The sequence below is a fragment of the Rhamphochromis longiceps genome, linkage group LG9 (genome assembly GCF_057381845.1).
Source record: "Rhamphochromis longiceps isolate RC_006_pf linkage group LG9, R_longiceps_female_GT1.1, whole genome shotgun sequence".
Lineage (NCBI taxonomy): Eukaryota > Metazoa > Chordata > Actinopteri > Cichliformes > Cichlidae > Rhamphochromis > Rhamphochromis longiceps.
The window spans coordinates 35,563,119-35,590,759 of record NC_140565.1 but is presented as its reverse complement, the minus strand read 5'-3'; the positions used below and the strand labels follow the sequence as shown (position 1 = coordinate 35,590,759).

At 47.7% G+C, this 27,641-nt stretch overlaps 1 protein-coding gene across 1 annotated transcript in view; it reads right to left on the bottom strand.

Moving 5' to 3' along the window:
• Positions 1-1,647: 1,647 nt before the first annotated feature.
• The window catches only part of lyrm4b (LYR motif containing 4), a 42,090-nt gene continuing 16,096 nt past the window's right edge, over positions 1,648-27,641 (bottom strand). Inside the window, exon 3 of the mRNA XM_085417717.1 lies at positions 1,648-2,044. Within this exon, the coding sequence (XP_085273843.1) occupies positions 1,997-2,044 (48 nt within the window). The 3' untranslated portion in view covers positions 1,648-1,996. The remainder of the gene's footprint in view (positions 2,045-27,641) is intronic.

Sequence of the window (27,641 nt, the reverse complement as noted above, 5' to 3'; positions counted from 1 at the left end):
GAGGCTTCAACTTTAAACTCAAACGTTACCTTTACGACTTTTTTGGCATCCAAAATATTTCAAGTCCTGCTTCCTTCAGTTAGGACAGCTGGCCAAGGCAAAGCCGGACCTCCCAGCTAACGTCTGCGAACGTGTCATTCACCTTTTCCTTACCTGCAGATTGCACTGCTGCAATTCATTGTACTTTGGTCTCGACCAGGCCTCCATCCATCGTCTTCAGATGGTCTAAAATGCAGCTGCTCGCCTGCTAACTGGTACCAAACAGAGAGCCTATAACCCCAGTGTTCGCTTCTGTCTCCTACAGGAAACAATTTAAACTTTTACTTTTTGTTTTTAAGTCTCTTAACGCTCGAGCTCTTCGTACCTGTCTGAGCTCCTCTCTGTTCGTGCTCCAGGAAAAACCACGAGGTCCAGCTCGGACTGATCTCAGATCTCGTGGTGATAGAGCCTTCTGTGTGGCAGGGCCCAGACTTTGGAACAGTCTCTCTTTAAATATCAGATCTGCACAAACACTTGATCACTTTATTAAATCACTACTAAAGAGACATTTTTATGCTCTGGCTTTTAACACACTGACCCAGACATTTTGGTCTTATTTTAATAGTCTTAGTTATTGTTTTAATTCTTTTCGTGTCCTATCACTGTTTTATATTGTTTCCTTTTAATCACATTTTTATGTTGTTAAGCACTTTGTGCAGCATCGTCCGTCTGGAAATGTGCTACAGAAATACATGTGACCTTGACGCCCCTAATAATGCTAACGTTGAGCCTTAATGATCACTAGAGACCAAAACAGTTTATCAGGATGTAAACGTGTATATTTTAACCTGGGAGTCTGTGGGGCTGACCCACTGCTGGAGCCTCTAGTGGTCATTAGAGGAAGTGCCGTTGATGCTGCTTGCTCTCTCAGGCTGAGAGGTGATTGGTTGGCTAATCATGGCTGCTTTTTTGTCTTTAGCAGAGTGAGTATGTGAATCCTGAGCTTGAGGTGGAGGATGACAGAGGTGGTGCTGGGCTCTGATGTGTATATTTTGGCTGAACGTGCCGTGGGTCTGAGGTCCTGTGTGTGGAAGCAGCTCGTGCACGTGGCGTCTCTGCAGAACCGCCGCGGAGCGTCCTGTGCTCGTCTGATGAAACGGCGGCCTCAGATTGAGCAACGTGATCTCTCACACCACGTTTCTGTGGAACTGGGTCACTCTTAAACCAACAAGGCTCTATTATTAGCAGTGCTCCACCTCCTCCTCCCACTGACCACGCTTCAGCTCACAGCTGGACTCAGGTGTGTTCAAACATGCTCATTGGCCGGTTTCATCTGGATTCACAGGGGTCGAGTTCAGCTGCCATGATGTCACCTGTCAGAAGTGCGAGCCGGACGCTCTGACCAATCACGTCCCAGAGCTCAGACTCCAGCGGTGTGTTAGCATCATTAACCTCGCAGCAGCTGAAGAGGTGCGATGGTGCAGAGGTTAGCACCATCACCTCCCAGCAGGTGGAGGCCTCTCTGTGTGGAGCATGTCCTCCCTGCTGCAGCCTGCAGACATGCAGGACGACCTGTCCAGGTGTACCGCCTCTCACCTGCGACAGCTGGCATAGAACCAGCAACCTGCTGAGCGTCAGTGCACACAGTGATTCAGACTCAAACACTCGAACGCTTCATTCATCTTTATTTCATCTGGAGGCTTTTAAACTGAAAATCTGCTCCAACTCTGATTAAAGTGAATTTATTTACCAATGTTTCAGTTTCTCAGTGAACGCATCATCGCTGACCCGTGACTCATCAAACGTTCTGATTGGTGTGTCCCAGAAAACAAAACTCAAGCACTAAACTCCACCTCTACCCTCCTACATCTCCCATAATGCATCTCCCCTCTCCCACCCGTTCACAGTGACATTAAAGAGTTTAAATCCAGACGAGGAGCTGCTGGGCGTTCTTGCTTTTGGAGGTCGGGGCAGTGATCTGCTCGCTGATGTCAATTCTGTCTGACTCCGCCTCCTGTTAATCGACCACAGTCTTCTGGGCCTCGTACATCTTCCCTATGGAGACCTGCGCACACACAAACATCAAAGGATTTTAACTTGTTAATGGTTATTAACCTCGTCTGAATCATCGACGCAGACGTGGAAATATCCCCTCAGGGTCAGACCCACAGACCGAGCTCTGCGAGCCTGTGTGTCTGTGTGTGTGTGTGTCTGTGTGTGTCTGTGTGTGTGTGTGTGTGTGTGTGTGTCTGTCTGTGTGTGTGTGTGTCTGTGTGTGTGCGCCTGTGTGTGTGCGCGTGTGTGTGTCTGTGCGTGTGTGTCTGTGTGTGTGTGTGTCTGTGCGTGTGTCTGTGTCTGTGTGTGTGTGTGTCTGTGCGTGTGTCTGTGTCTGTGTGTGTGTGTGTCTGTGTGTGTGTGTGTGCGTCTGTGCGTCTGTGTGTCTGTGTCTGTGTGTGTGTGTGTGTGTCTGTGTCTGTGTGTGTCTGTGTGTGTCTGTCTGTGTGTGTGTGTGTCTGTGTGTGTGTGTGTGTGTGTCTGTGTGTCTGTGTCTGTGTGTGTGTGTCTGTGTGTGTCTGTGTGTGTCTGTGTGTGTGTGTCTGTGTGTCTGTGTGTCTGTGTCTGTGTGTGTGTGTCTGTGTCTGTGTGTGTCTGTGTGTGTCTGTCTGTGTGTGTGTGTGTCTGTGTGTGTGTGTGTGTGTGTGTCTGTGTGTGTGTCTGTGTGTATGTGTCTGTGTGTGTGTGTCTGTGTGTGTCTGTGTGTGTGTGTCTGTGTGTCTGTGTCTGTGTGTGTGTGTCTGTGTCTGTGTGTGTCTGTGTGTGTCTGTCTGTGTGTGTCTGTGTCTGTGTGTGTCTGTGTGTGTGTGTCTGTGTGTGTGTCTGTGTGTATGTGTCTGTATGTGTGTCTGTGTGTGTGTGTCTGTGTGTGTGTGTCTGTGTGTGTGTGTGTGTGTGTCTGTGTCTGTGTGTGTCTGTGTGTGTCTGTCTGTGTGTGTGTGTGTCTGTGTGTGTGTGTGTGTGTGTCTGTGTGTCTGTGTCTGTGTGTGTGTGTCTGTGTCTGTGTGTGTCTGTGTGTGTCTGTGTGTGTGTGTGTCTGTGTCTGTGTGTGTCTGTGTGTGTGTGTGTGTCTGTGTGTGTGTCTGTGTGTATGTGTCTGTGTGTGTGTGTCTGTGTGTGTGTCTGTCTGTGTGTGTGTGTGTCTGTGTGTGTGTCTGTGTGTGTGTGTGTGTCTGTGTGTGTGTGTGTGTGTGTCTCATGCCCAGAGAGCCTCATTGCTGTGTTATGTCAACAGTGCTGAGCTGAACTCTGTTATCAAATAGAAGAGCCAATTATAGAGTGTGGACAGCTGGACTGTCTGTACAAATGCAGCGTGTGTGTGTGTGTGTGTGTGTGTGTGTGTGTGTTGGAGGCACAGCTCATGATTGATTTTGTGTTTATCTGAAGCACGGCGGAGCGGCACAGCGTGGCCCAGAACACTCGGACGTTCTCGCTGCCTCCGCCTGAACGCTGAGTTCACTGGACGCTCGAGGACAGCAGATCCTGAGCAACAGCTGGACCGCAGTGAGGCTGAGTGCAGAACGCGCTGAACGCTGTAACGGTTTGCATTTGATCAGCGCCGTGACCTGTCGCAGTCACCGAGCTCACACACACTCCCCGTGCACTGAAGAGCGAGTGCAGCGCAGGAAAGACGGGCTGCAGATTTATGAAACGACAAAAATATTTCTCTGATTCACTTTGTTTGAATGTTAGAATCACTCAGTTTATTCCACATTATTCTTTCTTTCAGGTTTTTATTCTTTAAGTCATTTCTTCATTTACATGGTTTCATTTTATTTAGTTTATATTTTATAAATGATCTATTTATAGATTAATTATATAATCTATAATACTGATCACTTAAGATTTTAATTAAAACTGATGTGAAACTTTGATGTTTCACCTTCTGACTGACTTTAAATTGATTATCAGGACATGTTGTGTCTGCCATCTGTGAAGGTGCTGCTGATTGATTAATTGATTGATTGATTAAAGAGCTCATGGATCGTCGTCTCGTGTTTAAAGCTTACAGGATCAACGACGTTCCCGTGATGGGATCGTTTATGTGTGTGGTTATTTCTCTGCAGCACCACCAGGGGGCACAATCACTCCACAGACAACTGTCCCCTGCACCTCCTTCCAGCTCATCTATTAGCCCCCCCCCCCCCCTCGCATACACCACAAATAAAAAAAAACCTCTTTTACTTTCTCTCCATCAGAGGAGCCCCTCGCTCGCCCGGTCAGAGTGTGTGAGGTCCTGATTGGCTGAAGCGTGGTGTAGGAGGGAGGGAGGGTAGTGTGGTGGTGGTGGTGAGGCGAGATGAGGCGGGAGGCTCTGTGAGCCAATCGGCTGCGAGGAGGCTTGGCTCTCATGTAAATTGTTGCGGCTGAGCTCGAACAAAGGGACGGCCTTGCTCGCTCTCGTCGTGTCTGAGCCGCTCGCTCTCCTGCGTTTCACATCTGCTCACATCCGTCTCTCTACTCCAGCTGCCGTCACTTCATGAATAGTAGAAGGAGAGCAGCTCCAAATAAACACCAGTAAACCCAGTAATGCTTCACCGTTGTCTCCCAGTTCAAACTGCAGGGTTCATGAAAGCAGAGCATGCTGGGAAATTCAGGCTCCGAGTCAAACAGGTTCACGATTGAGTTCAGAGGCTGCTGGTGAGGGAAAGGCCATCAGGCCACACCTCCACTGATCTTAACCTCACATCAGAAATGACATTTATGGCTGATTGCCACTTTATTAGGAACACTACAGTAACTCTGGGTCTCGACTTTTCAACATTTCAGAGATCAGAGTTACACACCACTGTTAATCTGCCGTTAACCAGCGTTAATCTGCCGTTAACCAGCGTTAATCTGCTCTTAACCAACGTTAATCTGCCGTTAACCAGCGTTAATCTGCCGTTAACCAGCGTTAATCTGCTCTTAACCAGCGTTAATCTGCTCTTAACCAGCGTTAATCTGCCCTTAACCGTCATCCTGAGATGTTATGACACGATGTGCCGCGGCGCTCTGTCTGTAACAGGAAGTGTTTCACGAGCAGAACATTTCAGCTTCTGCGTGAAACTAAACTGTTCAGAGAAATGTAACTACACATCACAGCGATGCAGACCACAGCGCCTGTGATTGGCCTGTTCAGACCCATCATCTCCTCCAATCCCAACGTTCTCTGGGAGGTTGATGGTTCGATCTGTTGCTGCTCCAGATTACAGTATCCTCGGCCTGACAGCGAAGCCTGAGAGTGAATGAGTCACTGAGATGTATTTAATATATTTCCTAAGGACATGAAAGTGTTTCCGTTGTCAGACACTGATGTAAGGGTCCCGCTGTAATCAGGACCGCTCACACCTGCACCTTTAACTACCAAGGAGCTCAGCTTGGTTCCCAGAGGTGTGCACGGCTGCACTTTTGTATGTTTCCTCTTCCTGTTCCCGGACTTGGTGCTGTTCGAACCACAGCTCCAGCTCCGATATCTATGATATCTGTCCACTATGATAAGCTCCTCGTCTTCCCCCCTGACCTGCCACAGCGGCCTCAGTGGAAGGCCGCCCCTCCCTGAGCTCGGTTCTGTTGGAGGTCTACTCCTGTTAACGAGGCTCGTCTGATCATCGGGGTTCTGTCTCTGATGCTTCAGGGCCTTTGTCTCACTGTGAAGCACCACATTTAAATAAAACTGAACTCGAGTTTTCATTATCATTCATTTAGAAAGATATGAGGATTCTGTAAAACATATGCAGCGAGGCTTGGCACGCCGAAGCCTCCTGAGAGCTCTCTCCTACATAAAGACAATCACAGTGATGAGAGTTATAATGGGAAGCTAAACTTAGCCTTCCTCATATACCTTCAAATCCATCGGCTCAGCTTCAAACCCGCTCACACAGAACAAGTGGGAGCTGTATGGAAACCATGAGCACGCACTCCTCTCTCCCTGCTGAGTCGTGACTGGCTGACCTTCAGTCCCACTCCCACCAGGCAGGAGGTGTAAGATTAACATCACACTGCTGCACTCGATCCAGCTCGCACGGCAGACTGAGGAGGACTGAATGAAGAGCCTCCTTATGCCAAGTCTGAAATATCACAGCTGCTGCTCTGACAGCGTCTCTGCAATCCAGACATGTGCTCTAAACTTAATCGAGCCTCGTCAAGTCAAATGGAACCACATCCATATTCATAACGGTCTATGAAAGGTGCAGTTAACCATCAAAGCTGCACAGGGACAAATGTGCAACAAATCTCTCTCATTCGTATTCAACGAAAAAGGCTCAGAGTGAGAAATCTCAAACGCACCGACAAACATCATTCAGTAAAACTAAATAAAATATATGTTGTTCTGTTAAAGAGCTGACTGAGATGGTACCAGCTATCATTTAAATAGATGTGTTTTAGAGCCCAGGGGCTCCTGTCATCATGTAACAATCAGCAAGGCGACAATCAGCGAAGGCCCTGCTACAAAACTGTTAGACTGTCAAAATGAGACAAGATGAACCCAAAACCCATCTTATCCTAACAAAACAAATCAAAAACAAACCAATTAACTAACAAAACCAAAAACCTAAGAAAAGTCTTTGAAACCTAAACCAAACCGAGAACTCTTCAGAGTCTCAAATTAACCGAAAACTCTTCACAGTCTCAAATTAACCGAGAACTCTTCAGAGTCTAAAATTAACCGAAAACTCTTCAGAGTCTAAAATTAACCGAAAACTCTTCAGAGTCTAAAATTAACCGAGAACTCTTCAGAGTCTCAAATTAACCGAGAACTCTTCAGAGTCTCAAATTAACCGAGAACTCTTCAGAGTCTCAAATTAACCGAAAGCTCTTCAGGGTCTCAAATTAACCAAGAACTCTTCAGAGTCTCAAATTAACCGAAAACTCTTCACAGTCTAAAATTAACCGAAAGCTCTTCAGGGTCTAAAATTAACCAAAAACTCTTCAGAGTCTCAAATTAACCGAGAACTCTTCAGAGTCTCAAATTAACCGAGAACTCTTCAGAGTCTAAAATTAACCGAGAACTCTTCAGAGTCTAAAATTAACCGAGAACTCTTCAGAGTCTCAAATTAACCGAGAACTCTTCAGAGTCTCAAATTAACCAAGAACTCTTCAGAGTCTCAAATTAACCAAGAACTCTTCAGAGTCTCAAATTAACCGAAAACTCTTCAGAGTCTCAAATTAACCGAGAACTCTTCAGAGTCTCAAATTAACTGAGAACTCTTCAGAGTCTAAAATTAACTGAAAACTCTTCACAGTCTAAAATTAACCGAAAGCTCTTCAGGGTCTAAAATTAACCGAAAGCTCTTCAGAGTCTCAAATTAACCAAGAACTCTTCAGAGTCTCAAATTAACCGAAAACTCTTCAGAGTCTAAAATTAACCGAAAACTCTTCACAGTCTAAAATTAACCGAAAGCTCTTCAGGGTCTAAAATTAACCAAGAACTCTTCAGAGTCTCAAATTAACCGAAAACTCTTCAGAGTCTCAAATTAACCGAGAACTCTTCAGAGTCTAAAATTAACCGAGAACTCTTCAGAGTCTAAAATTAACCGAGAACTCTTCAGAGTCTCAAATTAACCGAAAACTCTTCAGAGTCTCAAATTAACCGAGAACTCTTCAGAGTCTCAAATTAACCGAGAACTCTTCAGAGTCTAAAATTAACCGAGAACTCTTCACAGTCTAAAATTAACCGAAAACTCTTCACAGTCTAAAATTAACCGAAAGCTCTTCAGGGTCTAAAATTAACCGAGAACTCTTCAGAGTCTGAACCTAGCAGAGAAGTCTTGCAGGTTGCTGTTTTAAAGTTGGCATCTAGTATAACCCTGGCATTACTTTCAATCTGCTGGTTGCAAAACTAACAAAGGTACTTCGGGCTAATCTGTTGGTGTCTATGTGGTGGTCGCTGTAGCAGGTAGATGTGCATATTGGCGTTTACAGGAGTTTTATACCGAATGCCCTTCGTGACACAAACTATAGAGGGGATTTGTGTCCTTGCCTTGAATTGAACGAGCTTGCTCAGCGAATGTGTAATCCACCACACTACAGAGCCATGTGCTGGTTGCAAAACTAACACTGAGATAAAAAAATGTCTGTCTGATTTATGAAGGTTAAAGCCAATAAACGTCAAACAACCTGTGGTTTTATCCTAAAATATACAATAAACAGCCACGAGAAGCCTGCAGTTAATCCACCATTCATAAACATTATACCTTTTTCTACAGAAAATGATTTTCATTTAGGAGGCTGTTGTTTGGGGTGATATTAAACAGCAGACAGATGGTGTGTGAGGCACATCCAAAAACTCCTTTACTGGGATCAACACTCTGAAAACAGAACCGAGTCTTCCTCATGTTTGCTGTTTAACTTTATAGTTCGGTTACCAAAAATAGACTTCTCAATCAATCGTGATCTCGGACACGGGATCTCGACAGCAAGTATGTGTGGTTTCCTTCTGCCTTTACAGACACCAGCTGCCGTCCTACCATGGTAAGTGGGCTGGGCATGTTTGCATTAACAACACCCAAAAATAATTTGGGATCTTGTACTATGCTGTATCCCTGGATGGTGGGCGGATGGTGAAACTGTGGAAATAGCTGCTAATCTCGGTTAAAATCCTCCACAGTGGTGTGCGGTTAAAAAAGAAATGCTGCCCTGAACAGCAGGAGACAGCAAAAATCGAAGTTAAAGAGCCGCTGAAAGTGGGAGGAAAGAGATGAAGCGACGGAGGGAAACCTGGAGGTGGCCAGCAGAGCAGCTCAGACACAGAAAATGAGGTTTTCTCCTGTGAGGGAGAGAAAACAGGGGAAGAGAGATGAAAAGACAGAGGGCCTCGGACGTCACGACGCTGTCAAACTGAAATTCACGGAGGCTTCCGAGTGCCGGAGAGGAAGAGATGGAGAGCGAGGGAAGCCGGAGGATGAGAGGTGTTCAGGTAGATAATAAACTGAGCATAAGGAGCGCTCCATGCTGTTTCAGACTTTCCATTTGTCAGGAGACGAGAGCAGAGCAGCAGGCAGCAAAAACACATTTAACTCTCTGAACATCAGCGCCTCGGATAAACATTTAGTCCTGAAAGTCACGCCGCGGGAGGAAAGAAAACAGAGCCACGGCCAAACCACCAATCTCCCCGATCAGGCTGCTGCAGTCTCTGCTGAAGCTCATTCAAGTTTCCTAGAGCTTATTTTTAGTGTTCAACATGTTCATTTTATCACATGTACAGTTTTAGCCTAAGAAAGTAACCAATGAACCACAGCAGGGACACTGCTGATGACACTAGCCAATGTCTGGATATGTAGTCCTGGTGCCCTTTGACCTCAAAGACCACAGACTTTATATCAAACATGGATGAAGCCACAGCGAACCACCTGCCCTTTCAAACCTCACCAGCAGGTGAGGAAAAGGTGCAGAGCAAGTTATCAGCTAACAGTTTGATTGGTAAGCTGAATAAACTCCTCTTTAAAGATGATGTCTCCACTGTGCCCGGGACTCTTCTTGGTACAGCGTGACTGAAGCACCAAACCCAGGAGGTGTCATGGAGGCATCTCATCTTTACTCGAACCACCTTTAGTCTGAATGGCCGAGGTCCTCACCCTGTCTGTAAAGGAGACCCCAGGAACCCTGAGGGGCGAGGCTTTCTCCCCTGATCTGACTGTGGTTGTCAGATAATCTCCTTCAGTTAACCCAAAGTCTGTGGGGACTGATCCACGTCTGTGCTCACTGGAGGTTCCAGCTTGGTTTGAATACACACAGAGATTTTTTCCCTTTAATTATTGTCTTTTGTTTTAAGCTGTTCATCCAGGGTCATGTGATTACTGAACCTCGCAGTCCTTTATGTAACCACAGCCTGACGGAGATCACCACATTTCCATCCTGACGGATTGCATACAAAGTTCGGTTGAGCGAGTTCATCTTCTCCTACTTTCAAATGTCAGATGATGTAAAGAAATATAAGCACTTCACCGCTATTTACACGCGCCGATATTCAAAACACGCACGCACAAATATCTGCGTGGCAGGCGAGTTTTTTTCTGGCCGCACGGTTGCCACAGAAACAAAGACGTTAGGGTTCATTACTGTGTGAAATCTTTTGCATCAGATGATGTAAACTTCAGGTGCATCATGTACGGAGAGGTGAAGCCAGTCCGTCACCGCTTCCACACGACACGCCGAAGACGAAGGCGTTTAGATCAGACGAACGAAGACTGAAAGAGAGAAGAAGGAGCTCGAGACAATTAACGGGAGCGTCTTCCATCAAGTTCAAACTTTCATCTGCTTTCACTCCTCCCTCTCTGTGGCGCTCTCTCTCGCTGGGCTCTTTCAGGAGGTTTATCAGTTTACATAAACTTCATCGCCTGAAGCTCAGAACCAAAACACATACAGTTTACTCTGTTCAGCACTTTCCTTTTAAAACCTGTTATTTCTCCAGAGGAAGCCAGGCTGAGCTGGCCGGTTCCTCAGTGCACGTTACAAACATGCAGATTATCCGTGTGGCAGCTGTAAGCAGGCTGCATGCAGACTGGGGCCGCACCATTAACACCAATTTAATCTCGATCGGGATTTTGGATTCGCGCATTTCCCACTCCACCAACAGAATGCAAAAGCAAATGAAGCGCTAACTAAATCAGGGCCTGACCACACGCCTGCACGAGCCAATCACAGCTGTTCCCTGCAGGGTGCAGTGCGAGGTCTCCTGAACAAGAACGACACAAAGACAACAAAACTCAGATGTGTGGAATAGCAGAAGGCGAGGAGCTCGTTCCGGGAGCCGTGCAACATCAACTCAGTCGTCCATAAAACTGAGGCCGCGCATCCGTGTACCCATCCAGCTCACGGACACACCCAAGGCCAAGGATAAGCGTCCAGTAAAGGAAAACTTCCCGGACTAAACGCACGCCATCCCCTGGCTCAGAGGCAAAACCGGCACTGCACACTAAACATGGAGGGGCCAGCAGAGAGACACGCCCGGCCCTCAGTCACGTCCATCCTGCAGGAGGTTGGTTTTATCATTTATCCTTTCTTCTGTTGAGTTCACATCAACAACGAAGAGCACTTTTACTTTGACACAAAGATGTGATAAATATATAAAGAAGCACCTGATAAAATAAAGAGAAACATGAGTCGTGAGATCATGATGTTGAACTGTTGCTGTGACATTTCCTCTGAGATTCGAGCTCACTGTCACAGACCTGTGTCCCCTCTTCGTCTGATTGGCTTTTATCATCAGATATCTGCCTCTGAATGGCTCCTTCGTAACGTCACGCTGTTTAAAAAGTCGGTTTCTTGTCCTGACAGCAGCCACATCCTGGTCCTGTCCTCAGCCTCCAAAAACCTTCGTATGAACCTTTGTATCTGTGGGTTTTTGGCTGTTGGGAGTTTAGCTTCGACCAGCTGACTGTTGATGGTTTAGAGATGAAGATGGAGGTGTGAGCTGGTCTCGGTTGGGGTTGGTACCAGTTTGTTATGTGTCCGTGTAGACCAGCGTGGACCTGATGTGGATTAAAGCTCGTTTTATTTTTAGAATCTATCCAAAAAAACCCTGAAAACTTTGAGACGAGCGTCTCACAGCGAAGTCCTGCGGTGGACACTCGAGATGAGGTTTAATGTTGGCGTTTTAAAGGCTGGGTGATGAGCGAGGGGAAGAAAAGAGCAGTTTCCACTTGTATTACAGCCAGAGGTGTCGCCCCCTGCTGGACTTTTTAAATGAGGCGCTCCTTCAGCGTCTCTCTCAGGCCTGGACGCTGTGTCCATGTTTTGAGCCGGCAGGAGCTCGGAGGCTCGCTCAACCAAAGCTTTAAATCTCCTGCACGCCGTCTCTGATCACTGCGGGCGGGGCTTCAGCGCCTTGCTCAAGGACACACCAGCACGGTGGGGCAGTGTTTCGAAGGTCGGCGGCTCTGAATCTGAAACAACCTGCAGCTTTGTTTTGTGCCGATCCAGCCAATCACATTCCTCCACTGTGATTCTTCCCTTTAACCCCTGTCGCCCTCATTTGTCCCTCCCTGCCTCCCTTAATTTCCCTTCTGCTGACCGTGTGTGTGTGTGTGTGTGTGAGTGTGAGTGAGTGTGTGTCTGCACTGTCAGATCCTCTTGTTTTGTTCCCCGTCTGTTTCAGTCTTTTCTTCTCCATCCTGCCGCCGTAACTCGCTGCTCTGTGTGCGAGATGCGAGCGACGGCGTGCTGGTGAAACGTCCCGTGTTCGTTTCCCACAGTGCCACAGTCTCCACGTCCTCGTTAAGCATTCATGAGTGTTTAGGAGCGCCGCAGGCCGTTTTCCCTGAACCCCCCCTTGTTTTAAGTCCTTTTTTATAAAGTTGGGAATAAAAGAAGAAAATTAATTTGTCAGAGGAATGAATCACTTTCTCACCCAAACACTGTGGAGGTGGGGTCCGCCTGCATCGACACAAAACATCAATTTTTAACTCTTTTGTGCCGTCTGCTCGGGGCGGATGGATATCCTCGATATCACCTGTGAATGATGTGACGTGTCGCGTGATCATCACAGGCCGTATGTGCACGTTTACGCCTGCAGGCTTACTGAACCCGCCCACATCACTCACATCAGACGCTGCTTCTTAATGCACACACAGCTACGTCCACTCCGTCTGTGTGGATGTTGCAGCAAATTCACAGTGAGGTCAGATCAGGCCTCGGTCAGCATGTTAAAGGTTAAAGGTCATGGCAGCGTGGCTCAAGTTTGCAGAGCTGCATCTGAAAAAAGCACAAGACTGCTGGAACAGACGAGACCAAACAGCTCACACAGCAGTGAGCACGATGATGAGTGGACCATGAGCTCCTCTGTATACCATCACGTGTGTCCCACAGCTGAAGCTCAGACCAGTCAGCAGGACTGGGATCCGAGCACAGGAGCAGATCTGCAACAGAACGGCTGAAGGAGGAGAGAATGGAGCTGCTGTGCAGAGCTCAGAGAGCTGTGCATGAACCAATGCTGCAAAGCTCAACGAGCTGAAGCAACGTAGTCTGTCCACAGTGATGACAGAGACTGAGAACATCACTGCTGAAGGAAGCTCTCTGAGCTGCTCGATCACGGGCTGGACTGCAGCGCCTCGCTTTAACATGGAAGTCTATGGGGACTGACTCACTGCTGGAGCCTCTAGTGGACCATAGAGGAACTGCGGTCATCTTTCAGGTGCAGAAATGCTGCTCGTCATTCTCCCCAAAACACAGAAAAATAATAAAAACGATTTCTAAAACCATCGCTAACTTTACAGCCCAACAAAAGTAAAATTACAGGTGAAATTGGCCAAAATGATGCACTTTGATTCTATTCAATTTGATATTTTATAAGAAATCAAAGACGCCGAGTGGCTCAGCGATGCTGTGTGAAAACAGGCTGCCATGACGGTACACCCCCAGACACTGATACTGCACCTCTGAAGACACACACACACACACACACACACACACACACACACACACACACACACACACACAGCTCATCCTGCGAGTTTTGAGCGCCAGACATCTTGAAAACAGACCAATGGGACGTCTTCGTTTACACTTCTCATTTACTGTCACTGTGTGGGTGACCTTGGAAATCCCCTTTACTCTAGGCTCCGCCCACCAGCTTTAACAAACGCTGGCATATCATCTTGTTAAGTGGCTGTAATAATACAAGAAGCCCCGCCCACTCAGCACATTTGCAACCAATTAGTCGTCACCGTTCAAGATCCGCCATCAAGAAATGACGGAAAAGATAAAGGACGAATTACACGACACAGGATTAAGCAGTGGCGTAAAGGCCTCACACACACACACACACACACACACACACACACACACACACAGCAGGATGTTTCAGTTTGCCTTCATCTTTGTCTCGCTCTCTAATTAGTGCGCGAGTGTGTCTGTGTGTGTGTGTGTGTGTGTGTGTGTGTGTGTGTGTGTGTGTGTGTGTGTGTGTGTGTGTGGAGTTCCCTCGGTCTGTGCTGCGATCTCCTGTTTCAGTCCGTCACACCCAAACGACACAGAGAAGCAGAGGAGATGAAAGCGGGAGGAGGAGGAAGAGGAGCTGGTATTAAATTGCGAGTGTCGTTACGCCTCCATTGTTCCTGCTCCTCCTCCTCTGTTCATCAGATCCGGGGAGGATACAAACGCCTGTTCATTCGTCCGTTTGAGCGACATCTCGACACGTCTGACAGAATCTGGACTGAAACCTAAAAACTTTCACTTATTTGGCCAAAGTCTGATTTCCCAGCAGGAAGCCTCACAGCTTCCAGCGCAGCAGCTCGCTAACAAGGCAGGCTCGGGCCGGGCCATTACCCTACACCGATTACTGTAAACACACAATTACATGTATACACGCTGATATCATGAAGCCTCATTAATCGCACCTTCTCTGTCCTCCAATCAAAACTGACTCTCAGTCCAAGTTTGAAAAGTTTGATTTATGGAGACAAAGCGGGAGCTGCTGCTTTGTTTACATCAGACTAACCCGCTAACAAAGAAACCGGCAGCAGCACATCAAAGAGGCTGAGATTAAATTCATGTTTTTTTGAATGGAGTCTGGTGGAGAATAACAGATTCACGTCCCTGCCAGAAAACAGTCCAGTTATCCTGTTATGATTATGTCAGGTGTGTCTGGCAGGTCAGCCTGGGGGCGTGGCCTGTAGTTAACACCCACAGGTAAAACCCCACTTCAAACAAGCAGAATTATATCCTGAAAGATTTACACGGAAACAAAACCGTGATCACGTTTTGGTGCTCAAAGGATTAAAGTTAGCATTATTAGGGGCGTGGCCTCTGTGACTGACAGGTGGATGGTGACACAGGTGGTTGTAGCTGCTAGCTGTCTGCTAGCTTCACCTGAACTGGACCTCTGGACGTGTTTGTGCTGTAGGAGCCTTTTTAATGACATCATGTGACCAATAACATGGCTGCTGTGAGGTCACTGTAGTAACAGACTGCCCAAGGAGGCGGAGCTAAAATGTAGGCTTTAGTGCGAGGAACCAATAGCAATAGCTGTAAAAACTTTTTTAGTTTAATTAAGTGTTAAAGATATTCTTGTTTATCAAACTTGCAGAAACTGCATGAAAAAATGCTGTTCAATAAGAAAACAGAGTGTTTGTTGTAATTGCACATGTGGACCAATCATGTTTAAGCGTGCAGTCAACCTCCCAGAAACCTGCGTCTGTGTCCATCATCAGCACCGCGGCTGTGATGTTCACACACGGGGAACAACAGCCGATCATTAGTGTCAGCGGGCTCGGCTTCTGTCATTAACTGCTGCAGAGGACACGCACACGCACACAAACACACGAACACACACACACGCATGCGCACACGCATGCGCACACGCATGCGCACACGCACGCACACACATACACACACACACACACGCATGCGCACACACACACACGCCCACACAGATCGATGTGCTGGGTGGAAAGCTGCTGAAGAGGAGACAAATGAAGGAAACACTCGAGAAACAAAACTGACGAGTCTCAATAAGCAGACGAGGCGAGTCCTCCAGCGAGAGGTTATGAAACGACAGAGCACTTCACACCAACGCCGGAGAGGCCGAGCACGCGAGCAAACCTCCACCGGCAGCCACAGCGCCATGTTTTTAGGGTTTAATTGTCCCAAACGTCAGCGGGATCCTGGAGAGAGCAGGATTTCTTACACCTGGAGAAAACAAACAAAGCTTTATCACAATAAAAGCCTCCTGCTGAGCAGAGCTTTTAATGTGAAGCAGCACCAGCAGGAAGAAATGTAGGCTTGCATCAGTTTACACCGGCTGACATCACAAACCACCAAACTGGAGCCCGAGTGTGTGAAAGAATGAGCTCGTGTTTGAGTTAAACCTGCACCTAAACACCTCGTTTAAAGACGACCCGCTGACCCTGGGCAGGTCTGCCACAGCTCACCCTTTCCTCTTATTCACAGTCACAACATTAAAGATATTAATTGTAAATTAAAGTGTTTAAAAAGAGTCAAAAAATGAAATCTATCAACAGAAAGTGAGGAAAAAAAGCTTCGTTCAGACATGAGCGAACACATAACCTCGTTCTTACAGCTGCTTCACCATTATTGCTATTATTATTATTGCTGCTGCTGCTGCTACTACTACTACTACTACTACTACTACTACTACTACTATTGCTACTACTACTACTACTACTATTATTGCTACTACTATTATTATTATTATTATTATTATTATTACTACTACTACTATTATTATTACTACTACTACTACTACGACTACTACTATTATTATTATTGCTACTACTACTGCTACTATTATTATTATTGCTACTACTACTGCTACTATTATTATTATTGCTACTACTACTACTACTGCTACTATTATTATTATTGCTGCTGCTGCTACTACTACTACTACTACTACTACTATTATTATTATTATTATTATTACTATTACTATTATCATCATCATCATCATCATCATCATCATTATACACCATTACTGTGACTGTCAAAGTGTTCATCTGACATCAAACTCAATGGTTTGTTAAGCGCTGCAGGCTCATTAGTGTCTGAGGCCTGTACTGCAGTTTGTACAGGTGACACCTTCTGCTAAGACTCCGCCCCCAGGTGGCGAACACCTTCACTAATATTTTCTTTGCAGACACTACATTTAACCTCCAAGCAACTACAGCTGGCAAGACTTCTGCGTGACGAGCTACAAGCCGGTGCCCGACCAATCCCAGCCTTTCGTCTTCAGCACTGAAGGAAACCCAGGAAGCACAAATGAAACAAACACTGAAGTAGAGTTTGACTCTGACCTCAGTTTGATTTACAGACCACCAAATCACAACAACAGGGGTTTGATACTGTGAGCTAATCACCCTGCACCAATGAGCAAGCACTCGGTGACAGCGGGAAGGAAAAGCTCCCTTTGAACAGGAAGAAAGCCCTGCAGAACCTGCCTGGTTCTGCATGACTCATGGTCATTCCTCCGTCACTGCTCCGAGCTGCTCATGAGCTGCTTCTCCAACCCAACATGGCGCCGCAGCCTTCGGGTTCAAGAGTTCGACCAGAGGATGAAGCTCGGCGGGCGTGCTATTAATGTGTCATTAAGGACAAACTGACGAACACGTGCAGCCATCACCTCCAACATCAGCACAAACACAACTCTTCCTCCTCCCTCATTCTTCCCATCGTCTCCCTGCATTCCTCCTCTTCCTCCTCTCGTTGCTCACTGTTGTCCTCACATCACATTGCCTTCTCCAGTCAATGAATTTCATCATGCAGCGTGTGTGTGTGCGCGTGCGTGTGTGTGTGTGTGTGTGTGTGTGTGTGTGTGTGTGTGTGTGTGTGTGTGTGTGTGTGTGTTGAGGAGGACGATGGAATATCATCATTGCATCAGCTCCAGATTTCCAAGAATAGAAGAAAGCAAACAAACAAAAGAAAGTACCAGAAAATATCCCAACAAGAGGAGGATGAGGGGGAGGTGCTAAAGCGATGTGCAGTCTCTCTGCAGCGTTCAGGGACGAAACGTGATGAGAAACATATCTACGAACATCTAACACGGCAAAGCAGCTACAGAAATGATTCATGCTTAGAGGCCGGACCAGCAGCATCAACCACATCGTCACAGAAACACGCCCACTTTAAAAAGTTCCTGTTTACACACACCGTTACAGGGTGGGAGGCGGTGTAACAGTGGAAGTCATATTTAAAATTCAGAATTACATAATTAACATTTTTTAACCAATCGAGTTCTGACCATCTGGGTTCGGCGGTTTGATGAAAATGATGATGACTTGTTGGAAGTATGCGGACGCTGCTGTTGTGGTGAAGAGGGAGCTGAGCGTAAAAGCGAAGCTCTCAACTGGTCGATCTGCGTCCCTACCCTCACCTATGGCCACGAGCTGTGGGTAGTGACCGAAAGAACGAGATCGCAGATACAAGCGGCAGAAATGAGCTTCCTCCGAAGGGTGGCTGGCCTCTCCCTTAGAGATAGGGTGAGAAGTTCGGCCATCCGGGAGGGGCTCAGAGTAGAGCCGCTACTGCTCCACATCGAAAGGAGCCAGCTGAGGTGGTTTGGGCACAAGGATGCCCCCTGGGCGCCTCCTGGGTGAGGTGTTCCAGGCATGTCCCACCGGGAGGAGGCCCCGGGGAAGACCCAGGACACGCTGGAGAGATTATATCTCTCGGCTGGCCTGGGAACGCCTTGGTATTCCCCCGGATAAGCTGGAGGAGGTGGCTGGGGAGAGGGAGGGGTGGGCTTCTCTGCTTGGGCTGCTGCCCCTGCGACCCGGCCTCGGATAAGCAGATGATGGATGGATGGATGGATGGATGGGACGAGTGTGGAGGAACCGTCTACAGACAAAACCTGAGACGCTCCAGAATCCCTTCCATCTCTGGGCTCCTGCTGGTTGTTACAGGAAGTACTTCACTCTGTACTTCCTGTAACTCTGGCTCACACAGCAGCGCCCTGATGAAGCCGCTACAGTCGGACCTGTAAAGGACGGTGTGGCGGGGTAAAAACAAAGCTTCGTCTGCAGTACCATCCCACCAGCCCACCTCACGCTCCACCTTCCCATCGCCCAAACTGGGAGATCCTAATCTTTAATACCGGTCAGCATTCAGGCTGGTGTGATGGCTGCCAGCAGCTAAGATTCATGGCGAATGTTGCTGAACACCAACAGATTTACATGATTATTGATTATTTTACTGTAGCAGAAGATTAAAACCACACATGATTGAAACAGCCCGAGCCCGGTCGAGTGTTCAGGCCGATCCTGCCCAGCGTGTTTTTAAGGATCCCGGAGGCTTCATGTGTGATTCGCCTTTTTATTTTGTTAAAGCTGCCCAGCTGCGTGTTGGCGGCTTCAGAGGGGAGCGAGGGTTTGAGTCTTTGAGGGCCTCGCTGCTCAGAAATCAATACTTCAGCTCTCTCTCTGTTTTTGGGGGAGTTGTGGGGCTGCCGATGATGTGAGGACCAAAGAGATGAGACACCGTTCAGCTCTCTCTGAGGCTGGATTTCACTTTTATCTTTGCATTCGTCACTTCTTCAGAGCGACTGAAATAAAGACTTTTCAGCTCCTGTTTGCAGGAGAAGCTCATCAGGACTTTGTTGTGCATCTCGAGTACATTCGGACCAAGCTCTACGCCGCTTTGTGTGCGTGACGTAAGCGTAGTTGATCTCCCAGAAACAACCTGAAATACTCCGAGGCTTTGACGTGTCGTCGACTTTTCTTCATCCTCGTCTTTAAATCGCTCCAGCGTCTCTTCACTGGGTCTTTTATTTTGAAGTGACAGGATTCTCTGTGCTGGTCTAGTGTTCGACTTCCTGTCCTCCCCAGCCGCTCTGAGCAGGCTGATGTGGCCGCCGTAAAGAAACAAAAACCCGTTTTCAGTGATGCAGCACTCAAGCATCACCTTTAACAGCCTCAAAATGTGGCGCCCCAGTCTTGTAGGTGACATCACCAGGTCACTATGGATACGCCCATCAGTCTATATCTCACATTTACGGTCCAATATATTAAACTCCATCGTTTAAAGTGACACTTTCTGGTTATTTCACTGTGACATGCAATGGTAGTGACGGTGCTGTGCATGAGGAAATGATGCCCAGCTCTCACTAACAGACACACGATGCAGCGTGTGAAAGGCTCGAGTCCCCTCTCAGCTGTGATAAATGCATAATTCAGCACATAAACTGCAGCTCCAGCTCTAATTAAGAGGTCTCCTTTGTAGATTTGCAGACCTGCCTCCTCTACAGCGTCTGTGTGATGTTCGCTGAGGCTGAGAAAGAGGAGGAGGAGGAAGAGGAGAGCGAGGAAAACCTGTCTGCTTTCATCCACCTGAGCTACTCCCTCCCCTTTTTAATAGAGTTTGCTCTGCAGTGTGTGTGTGTGTGTGTGTGTGTGTGTGTGTGTGTGTGTGTGTGTGTGTGTGTGTGTGTGTGTGTGTGTGTGTGTCTAAAGCTAGGTAAAGCTATCAGGACCTGTGGGGGCAGCCGGGTGTAAAGAAGCAATAAAGGTGTGGGATTTCTCTGGGATGGAGGGAGGAAGGCCGCGGATTTTCACCGATCAAAATGTGGAGGAAGAGCAAGAGAGGAAACGGGGGGATAGCGAGGTGAAGAGGAGGAGGAGGTGACGCAGGCTTTCACGCAGGGTGTTGCCCTACTTTTCAGTTCAGCTACTGTCTGGCTCAGGCTTTCCCAAAATCTCTGGTCCCCCGTCAGTGCGTCAGAAAGAGCTCTGAGGGGAGCGCAGGACTGATCTCCTGCATCGGGAAACACTTCACTGGTCCTGCTTGAAGTTATTTAAAACCTCATCTCTAACATGGCTGACTCTGGAGGGAACAGCAGCACAGATGCTGGATGTTGTTCATAAACTCTGATCACTGGTATCCCCACAAACCTGAAACCGAGCAGAGATTTTCATGCATATGAAACTTCCTGAAAATCCTCAGATACACGAATCCAACACGTTCCTGCTTCTGTCGACACACTTGGTTCCAAACACTTTGCATCCTGTCCTCCTCGAGTGGCTGCTCAGTGAAGACATACATGCGATATCCTCATCTTTAGATGCAGCGTGACTTTGTCTGATTTCTATTGTGAATAAATGCCCATAAATCTGCTCACAACTAGAAATAAAAGCTTTCTTTGAGTCTTAGAACCAGTTTGAGGACTTTTAGCCGAGTTGGTTTCGGTCACATTTCATCCATTTCTGGCTCTCGTGCGGCTGGAGCTCATCCAGCTGTCATGAAACTCTCACAGCACACCTGGGTGTGGGGCTCACATGTGATCTTACTGGATTAACATGCTGACTTCCAAGAAGCCGGAGACTCTGCTCAGCCTCCCTGTTTACTCCAGAGTGCTGATTGAACCTTGAATTCAGAAGACGCCGTTCGACCCGGCTGAGATCAGCTCTCTACCTTCACAGGTCTTCTGGAGGGTCGTGAGTCTGAGCATCCGCCTCCGTGTGGTTCATCTTCATGTTTTGGAAAAGGCTAACATGGTGGTTACAGCAGGATAACGTTATATGCAATCAAGCCCGTGTATAAGTGTGAGCTGTGGGCGGTGCTTGGCACAAAGTAGACCAATGCTGAGGAGCGTGTCTTTTTCAGCGACCTCAGAGTTCTCTGGCAGGAAACTCTGGAGCCTCTGTGAGGAAGGGTGCTTGCTCCAAGTAAATACCTCACGATGACAGGAAGGTAGAGCACGCGGGTGGCTGCTCTGCATCTACAGTGATCTGTACTGGACTGCTGTGCTGGAAACAGAGCAGCAGGTAAAGTTTTGGCAGGAGCTAAATGGTCACGAGGTGGACCAAAGCCAAAGCGGCTGTGCTCAGCCTTGGCTCGAACGTGACAAATGTAAATGACCACGGCAGACCCGATGACATTTTCAAGCTTTTCAGCACGCACTTCACTTTAGCAAACACAGGGCCCATTACAGTATTTAAGATTGCTGCGCATGACTGCAGATGCTGTGTAGGTGCGTCCACCGTCCCTGCACGGCATCACAGACCGTGCCCGCCACAACGGCGTTTTAACACGATCCACAAAGAGTTCAGGCGACGAGTCTTTGTTACCTCACTCACCATCTAAGGTCCAACATCTTCACTGGTAACCAAACCCTCACGCTGTGATCTCTAGAAACCCACGTAGCACTTTGTGGGTTGGACTTTCTGAAGTTCGTCAGCCAGAGTGACGACTTTGTTTGTCATATTCTGATAGGACAGAGTTAGCCAAAAATAACACCAGCCTGTTAGCCTATTTGATAACAAACGTTTTCAGGATGTTTGAGTGAATAAAACTCCTCTTAAAAAATGACCAGGACCACATCGGTGGGGAAAAAGCCGGACTGTGATGGTGTCTTTGTGTAAACTGGACCTGCTAACAGCCACATTTAGCACAAGTTTAACAGGGACAATAATAAAGGGGCCGTAAAACCAAAATCAATTAAACTAACAAGAAAATAATTTGTTTGCTTGCTTCCCCCTGAAGAAAATCCATAACCACTGACCACATAAATCACACACATGCAAACATGCCTACAATAAGGCAGCCGAGAGGAAATAATCCAGTTTAATACCGTTTCAGGCAGTATGAAAGCCTCAGATTGGAGGAAACGGGATATGAACTCAGGTGGGAGATAAATCTCTAGAACAGATCTAGATGTGACTGAAGATTCGAGCCGAAGCAGAAATGTTCACGTGTGTTCAGGCCGGAGATAATTCGGCCGACGTGGTTAATCTTCAGAGGAGACCAGATGTCTCGTGGCGAATATCGCACAGCAAACAGCAGCTGCTCGCCATAAAACGTACAGTTACTCCATCGATCTCTCCACAGAACGATTTAAACTGCAGAAACTACGAGTTCAGGACTTACTGCGCTTTTATTGGGATTCCTGCAGAGAAGCTGCACCAACAGGTCAAAATGTCTCTTTATTAAAGTCAGTGGCAGGTTTCTTCTTCTATAAACACAAGTGTCTTTAAAATGAGCTTCCTCTTTCTGAAAGTAAAGCTTCCTACATGTTCCTGGAAGTCTTTAAACCTGACAAAATTCAGGCTGTCAGGGTTAAACGCGACCCGTCTCCCCCGTATCGTTCTATCAAACAGTTCCAGCCCGGCTCCTACGACCTCCACCCGCTTCCACACATCCATAATTCAGGGTCATCGGGGGGTTGGAGCCTATTCCAGCTGCCACAGGGCAGGACAGCCTCCACCTACCCACTCTAATCTCACCTGCATGTTTGCATGGAAGATCTCAGATCTGCACAATTTTGTGTTCAGGTTATTATTAAACAAACATAATCGAGGTAAAAGATAAGATAAGATAAGATAACCTTTATTAGTCCCACACGTGGGAAATTTGTTTTGTCACAGCAGGAAGTGGACAGTGCAAAAGTTATGAGGCAAAAATTAGAATACAATAAGAATAAATACAGTACACAACTGTACAGAATAGAATAAAATAATATACTATATACAGTAGAATAAAATAAAATAAATATACAATAAGATAAAAATAGAATACAAATACAAATACTATATACAACTGAGTAAAAATACAACGATGACAGAAAGGATTATTGCACTTAGTATTATTAGTATTAGTATTATAAAAGGGTCCAATTATAACCCTTTAAACCTAAACTGCATCCCTGCCAGGTGGGGGCGTGCTCAGTTCAGCTCACATTTATTCATGTTTCAGTTAAAACACATGTCTGTGTCAGCCATAAGTCATGTGACGTCTCTGTAAGCTTTCAATCAGTCACACTAAAGAGCTCGCCCCCTGCTGGTCACTGCAAAGACTGCAGGCTCAGTCCATCGTTGATATACAGTCTGTGGCCTCAGCTGCGATGCTCTGGATGCAGATGTGTCACAGCAGCTGGAGGGTCGGCAGGGCTTTTATGCCTCCATGGTCGTAGAGCTGTTTAAATATTAGCACGGCCGTCCCAGAGAGGGATTTCAATCTGCCTGCAGCTGAATACGAGCAGACCGGAGAGGCGACTGAACCCCCACGTCCATCGAACGCTGAGATAAGTCCTCCGCGTGTTTGTTAAACGGCGAGAACGGGCTCATTGAGATTCTGTCCGACCCCCAAGAGCCGTAATGGTCCCCGGAAGCCCCCCCCCCCCACCACCACAACACCCCCACCAAGACCTGGCAGGTATAACTCACCGCTCGCTGTGGCATTTAATCTCAATTGAGCCAAAATGGCCGAAGGCGGCATGACACTGCGGTGACATTAAGCAGCAGCAATCGTTGCGAAATGGCTCTTCTGAGGCCGCCGCTCACACACACTCTCTCACACACACACTCTCTCACACACACACACACACTCTCACACACACACACGATGACAGAGTGAGGCCACAACATTAACAAGTCCTACAAGCAGAGAATTACTACTTCCATATTTCTATAACTGTGTGTAAATCACACACATCAAAGATGGCGCTGCATCCATCTATGACACACCCGTCAGTGTGACTGAATCGTGTTACTAGCTGTGACGTGTGTGTTTGGCCTCACTGCTTCCTCTCCTGAATCCGCCTGGTGTGTGGTGGCGTTTCAGACGCTGTTCTGGTGACTGCAGAGCAGCAAACCCGTCACACGAGCCTCACATCGGCTGATTTCAGTTTAACATTAACATACAACAGAATCACTGGTGTCGCCTGAAACCATGGTGGACGTCCATCAGGATGTATAAATACTCAAGAACCTTCACCTGTCGCCTTCCTGCTCCAGGAGACAAACTGATTTCTTCGATGGAGCCAAAACGAAGAAAGTAAACTCAAAGTAAAATAACTAGAAAAGTATTTCTGAGCGAGCATGAAGACAAACCTTCAAATATTTGGGACGGCGCCATCTTCCATTTACAGTCACCAAGACTTCCTGAACGATCTGTTTCTATAGTAACCTCACAGCAGCCATATTATTGGTCACATGATGTCATTAAAAAAGCTCCAAAAGGCTCCAACAGTTCAGGTGAAGCTAGCAGCTACAGCCACCTGTGTACCCATGCACCTGTCAGTCACAGAGGCCACGCCCCTAATAATGCAAACTTTAGGCCTTAATACGATTCAGACGATTGACCTGCAGAGCTGTAAACATGTTTGTGTCTGTGGGGCCCGACTCAGAGCCGAGCCTCTGATCGACCGTTTGTAGCAACATGAGCTCCAACCAGCTGCAGTGTTACTGTGACGACGTCCAGCCAATCACAACGCAAAGGAAGTGTGATGCCTGAAATGTTCACTCTCTGTTGGTTACAGTAGAAAATGCTGAGGTCACATGAAGGCCCTGTTCATGCTAAGCACCCCTCACCTCCTGAATGCTTGCATTCAGCTGCTGCACTCGCATTCAACACTGCTTTAGTTTCTCTGCACAGACAGAGGCGGCTCTGCAGCTGCAATCCATCATCTTTACTCCCTAACTAACTTACAAAGGCCCAAACACACACACACACAGGCATGCACACACACACACACGCACACAAAGACAATTAAGAACAAACTCCAGTTTTTGAGCGTATGCACACAATCAGCGCTGCAGAGTCACAGAAGTACGCCCACATGCGGCAGATGAATCCACACTGTACGCCCACACATGAATATAAACACAAACAACAAAAAATAAACAGACAGCGAGCGGAGTGGCGATGAGGGACGAGCGCGGCTCGAAGCCCGGCTGCAGAGCCGCTCGCTTCAACCTCACTGAGCTGCTTCGGTGAGCGGCACGTAACGAAGGAGGAGCGAGGTCACCGGGTCAGCAGGAGAGGAGAGGCGGAGCCAGAGCGACACCTCGCTCTGACCCGTTACAGGGCGATGCTCAAACTGCAACATTCACGTCTAAACTCATCCCCGTGAGCAGAAGGTGGAGCTTCAGCTCGTCCCCGAGCTGCGAGGCAGTGTTGTTTGTTCAAACTGCAGGAGGGGCTCCGGGTCGCAGCCTCAGTGAGGCCAGTACGGCACATTTTCACCACAACTAACAGCTTTAGTGTCAAACCTGACCCTGAGAGCCGGGGGGCGGTGCCCAAACCTGACAGGAAATAAAGCCTCTTCCACAGGTTTCATGCTCTGGTTGTGTGGATGGCCCTCTAAACCAGTCACACTTCAGTCTGCAGCGTTCTTCATTCGCTGGCCAAAGCCACGCTAACGTCGCCCGTTGTTGTTGGAATATTTCACATGAGGGGCTCCAGCTCTACCTCCACCCTCGAGCAGAGGAAGCCTCTCAGGGACACACCTGGCTGCAGGTGTTTGAGCACTGACGGCACGCTACCAGCTGGGCGACTTTTAAACCTGCCACGGGCATGTGACGGGGTTACTGCTTCCTGTTGCACGCTGGGTATGGTAATGAGGGGTGGGAGCACATGTAGCCCGGGGTTGTTATGAAAGGTATTTGACTGTTTGCATTTACCTGTTGTTTTCTCCTTCGGTCTGACTATCAGAGAATGAATAATGAACACGAGGCGCGATGCTTTAAAGGGACTCAGCTTATTATTCATTGTCAGCCGAGGCAAGATGTTTGTGCCCCCACCCGCTCCGCCTCTTATATAACACACTGTACGGATGTGTGCACAGGGGAGGGGCCAGCCTGGATGAAGCACACAGGCTCCTCCACCAGGAGCCGGGATGGATTCTTCCAGAAGCCTGAAGTACTGCAACAGGAGCATTCCTGCTCTGATGCACTTAATCTGTGAGTCAGTGTGGGCGGATGCAGAGGACACACGCACACGCACACACACACGCACGCTGTAGTGAAATGGGAACATAAAACACTCTGCGCTCCGGGTCCGCCCAGCCAATCGGAGCGCGCTGATGCGTACGCTGTATGTCAAAGCTGTCGCCGTTTCCTGCAGAACGCTGTGCTGACGCCGGCGTTTGTGGATGTGTGAAAACTGGCTGCAGCCTTTAATCTCACAGAGGATGAAACACTACACAGAGAGAGACGGGCGTTGGTGTGAACCTCCAGAAAACCATAAATGTACATTTTTGGAAGTTGTGACGTGTCTAACGGGCCTCAGTTCTACCTGTTCAGGTGCTCAGACCTCCAAGCCTTCACCACTCAAGTAAATAAAGTTCACTCTGAAGCGTGAAACACATCAACACGGTTAATAACTGTGGGTGAACAAAGGTGGAGGTCTTACTCCGTGTGCAGAGCGAGCTCCACGTGGAGGCGGGTAGATGGAGCTCTACAAGCTTCTGTCACAGCTCAGCTTCTTTCCTGCAACCTCGAACGTGTCGTCGGCTCATTTTACCTCCATGACTCCACCTCACAGCTTTACTCCAGGAGCTGGTTGCACTACAACCATCCAACCTTACATCACCTGTTCATCCATCCATCCCTCCATCCCTGCATCCATCCATCTGGAAGTTTGGGTCAAAGAGGCAGCAGTCTAAGCAGACGTCACTGAGTCGATCCAAAGCGAAACAGGAAGTAATGTCTTCAGCTTCTGCCCTGGAATGCCTCGCCTGGGAGAGGTGGTGGTGAGCGGGTCCTCAATCAAATGTTCTCTGAACTCTGAGGTGAGGAGTGAACACCGTGGCCGGCTGACATGTGAGCGGTAAATACACGACAGGGTAACATACGTGACGGGCGCCACACGGAGCACGCGAACGAGGCTGCGGCCTCACGGCGCTGCGACACGTCAGCGTGCAGCCTTTGTAATTCATCATTTCTGATTTGCAGCAGGCGTGAAGGATCCGAGCAGCAAACAAAGCGTGCAGTCAGCACAGAGCCTGGCTGCAGAGCGGTCTAACTCGATAACAACCAAGCAGACGAGTCAGCGAGGAAATAAAGAGATGCTCTGGAGTGGACATCAAGCCGTGAAAATGACCTGAGAAAGAAGCAGAACGGCAAGAAAAGCCAGCAAAGAACTTTCTCTGCGTTTCTGCTCACTCAGTTTAGTGACGTTTGCTGGAAAGTTTCTGATTCACACTAAACAAGAAGACTGAAGGTCATGTGACCCTACAAATGTTCCTATTTAAGGTGTTTTAACCATGAAGCACGTTCCTCTGCGACTAAATGTTAGCCTAACTCACAAACTAACCATAATAATAAGAAAACCACAGCGACTCAACCACCGCGTAAGGTAAGGGGCGGGGCCACACAGTGAATCAAACCCCCTCTGGCACCAACATCAGCACACAAACCAGCAGCTGAGCAGCTCCTGCAGGCGCAGCATGGCGGTGGCTC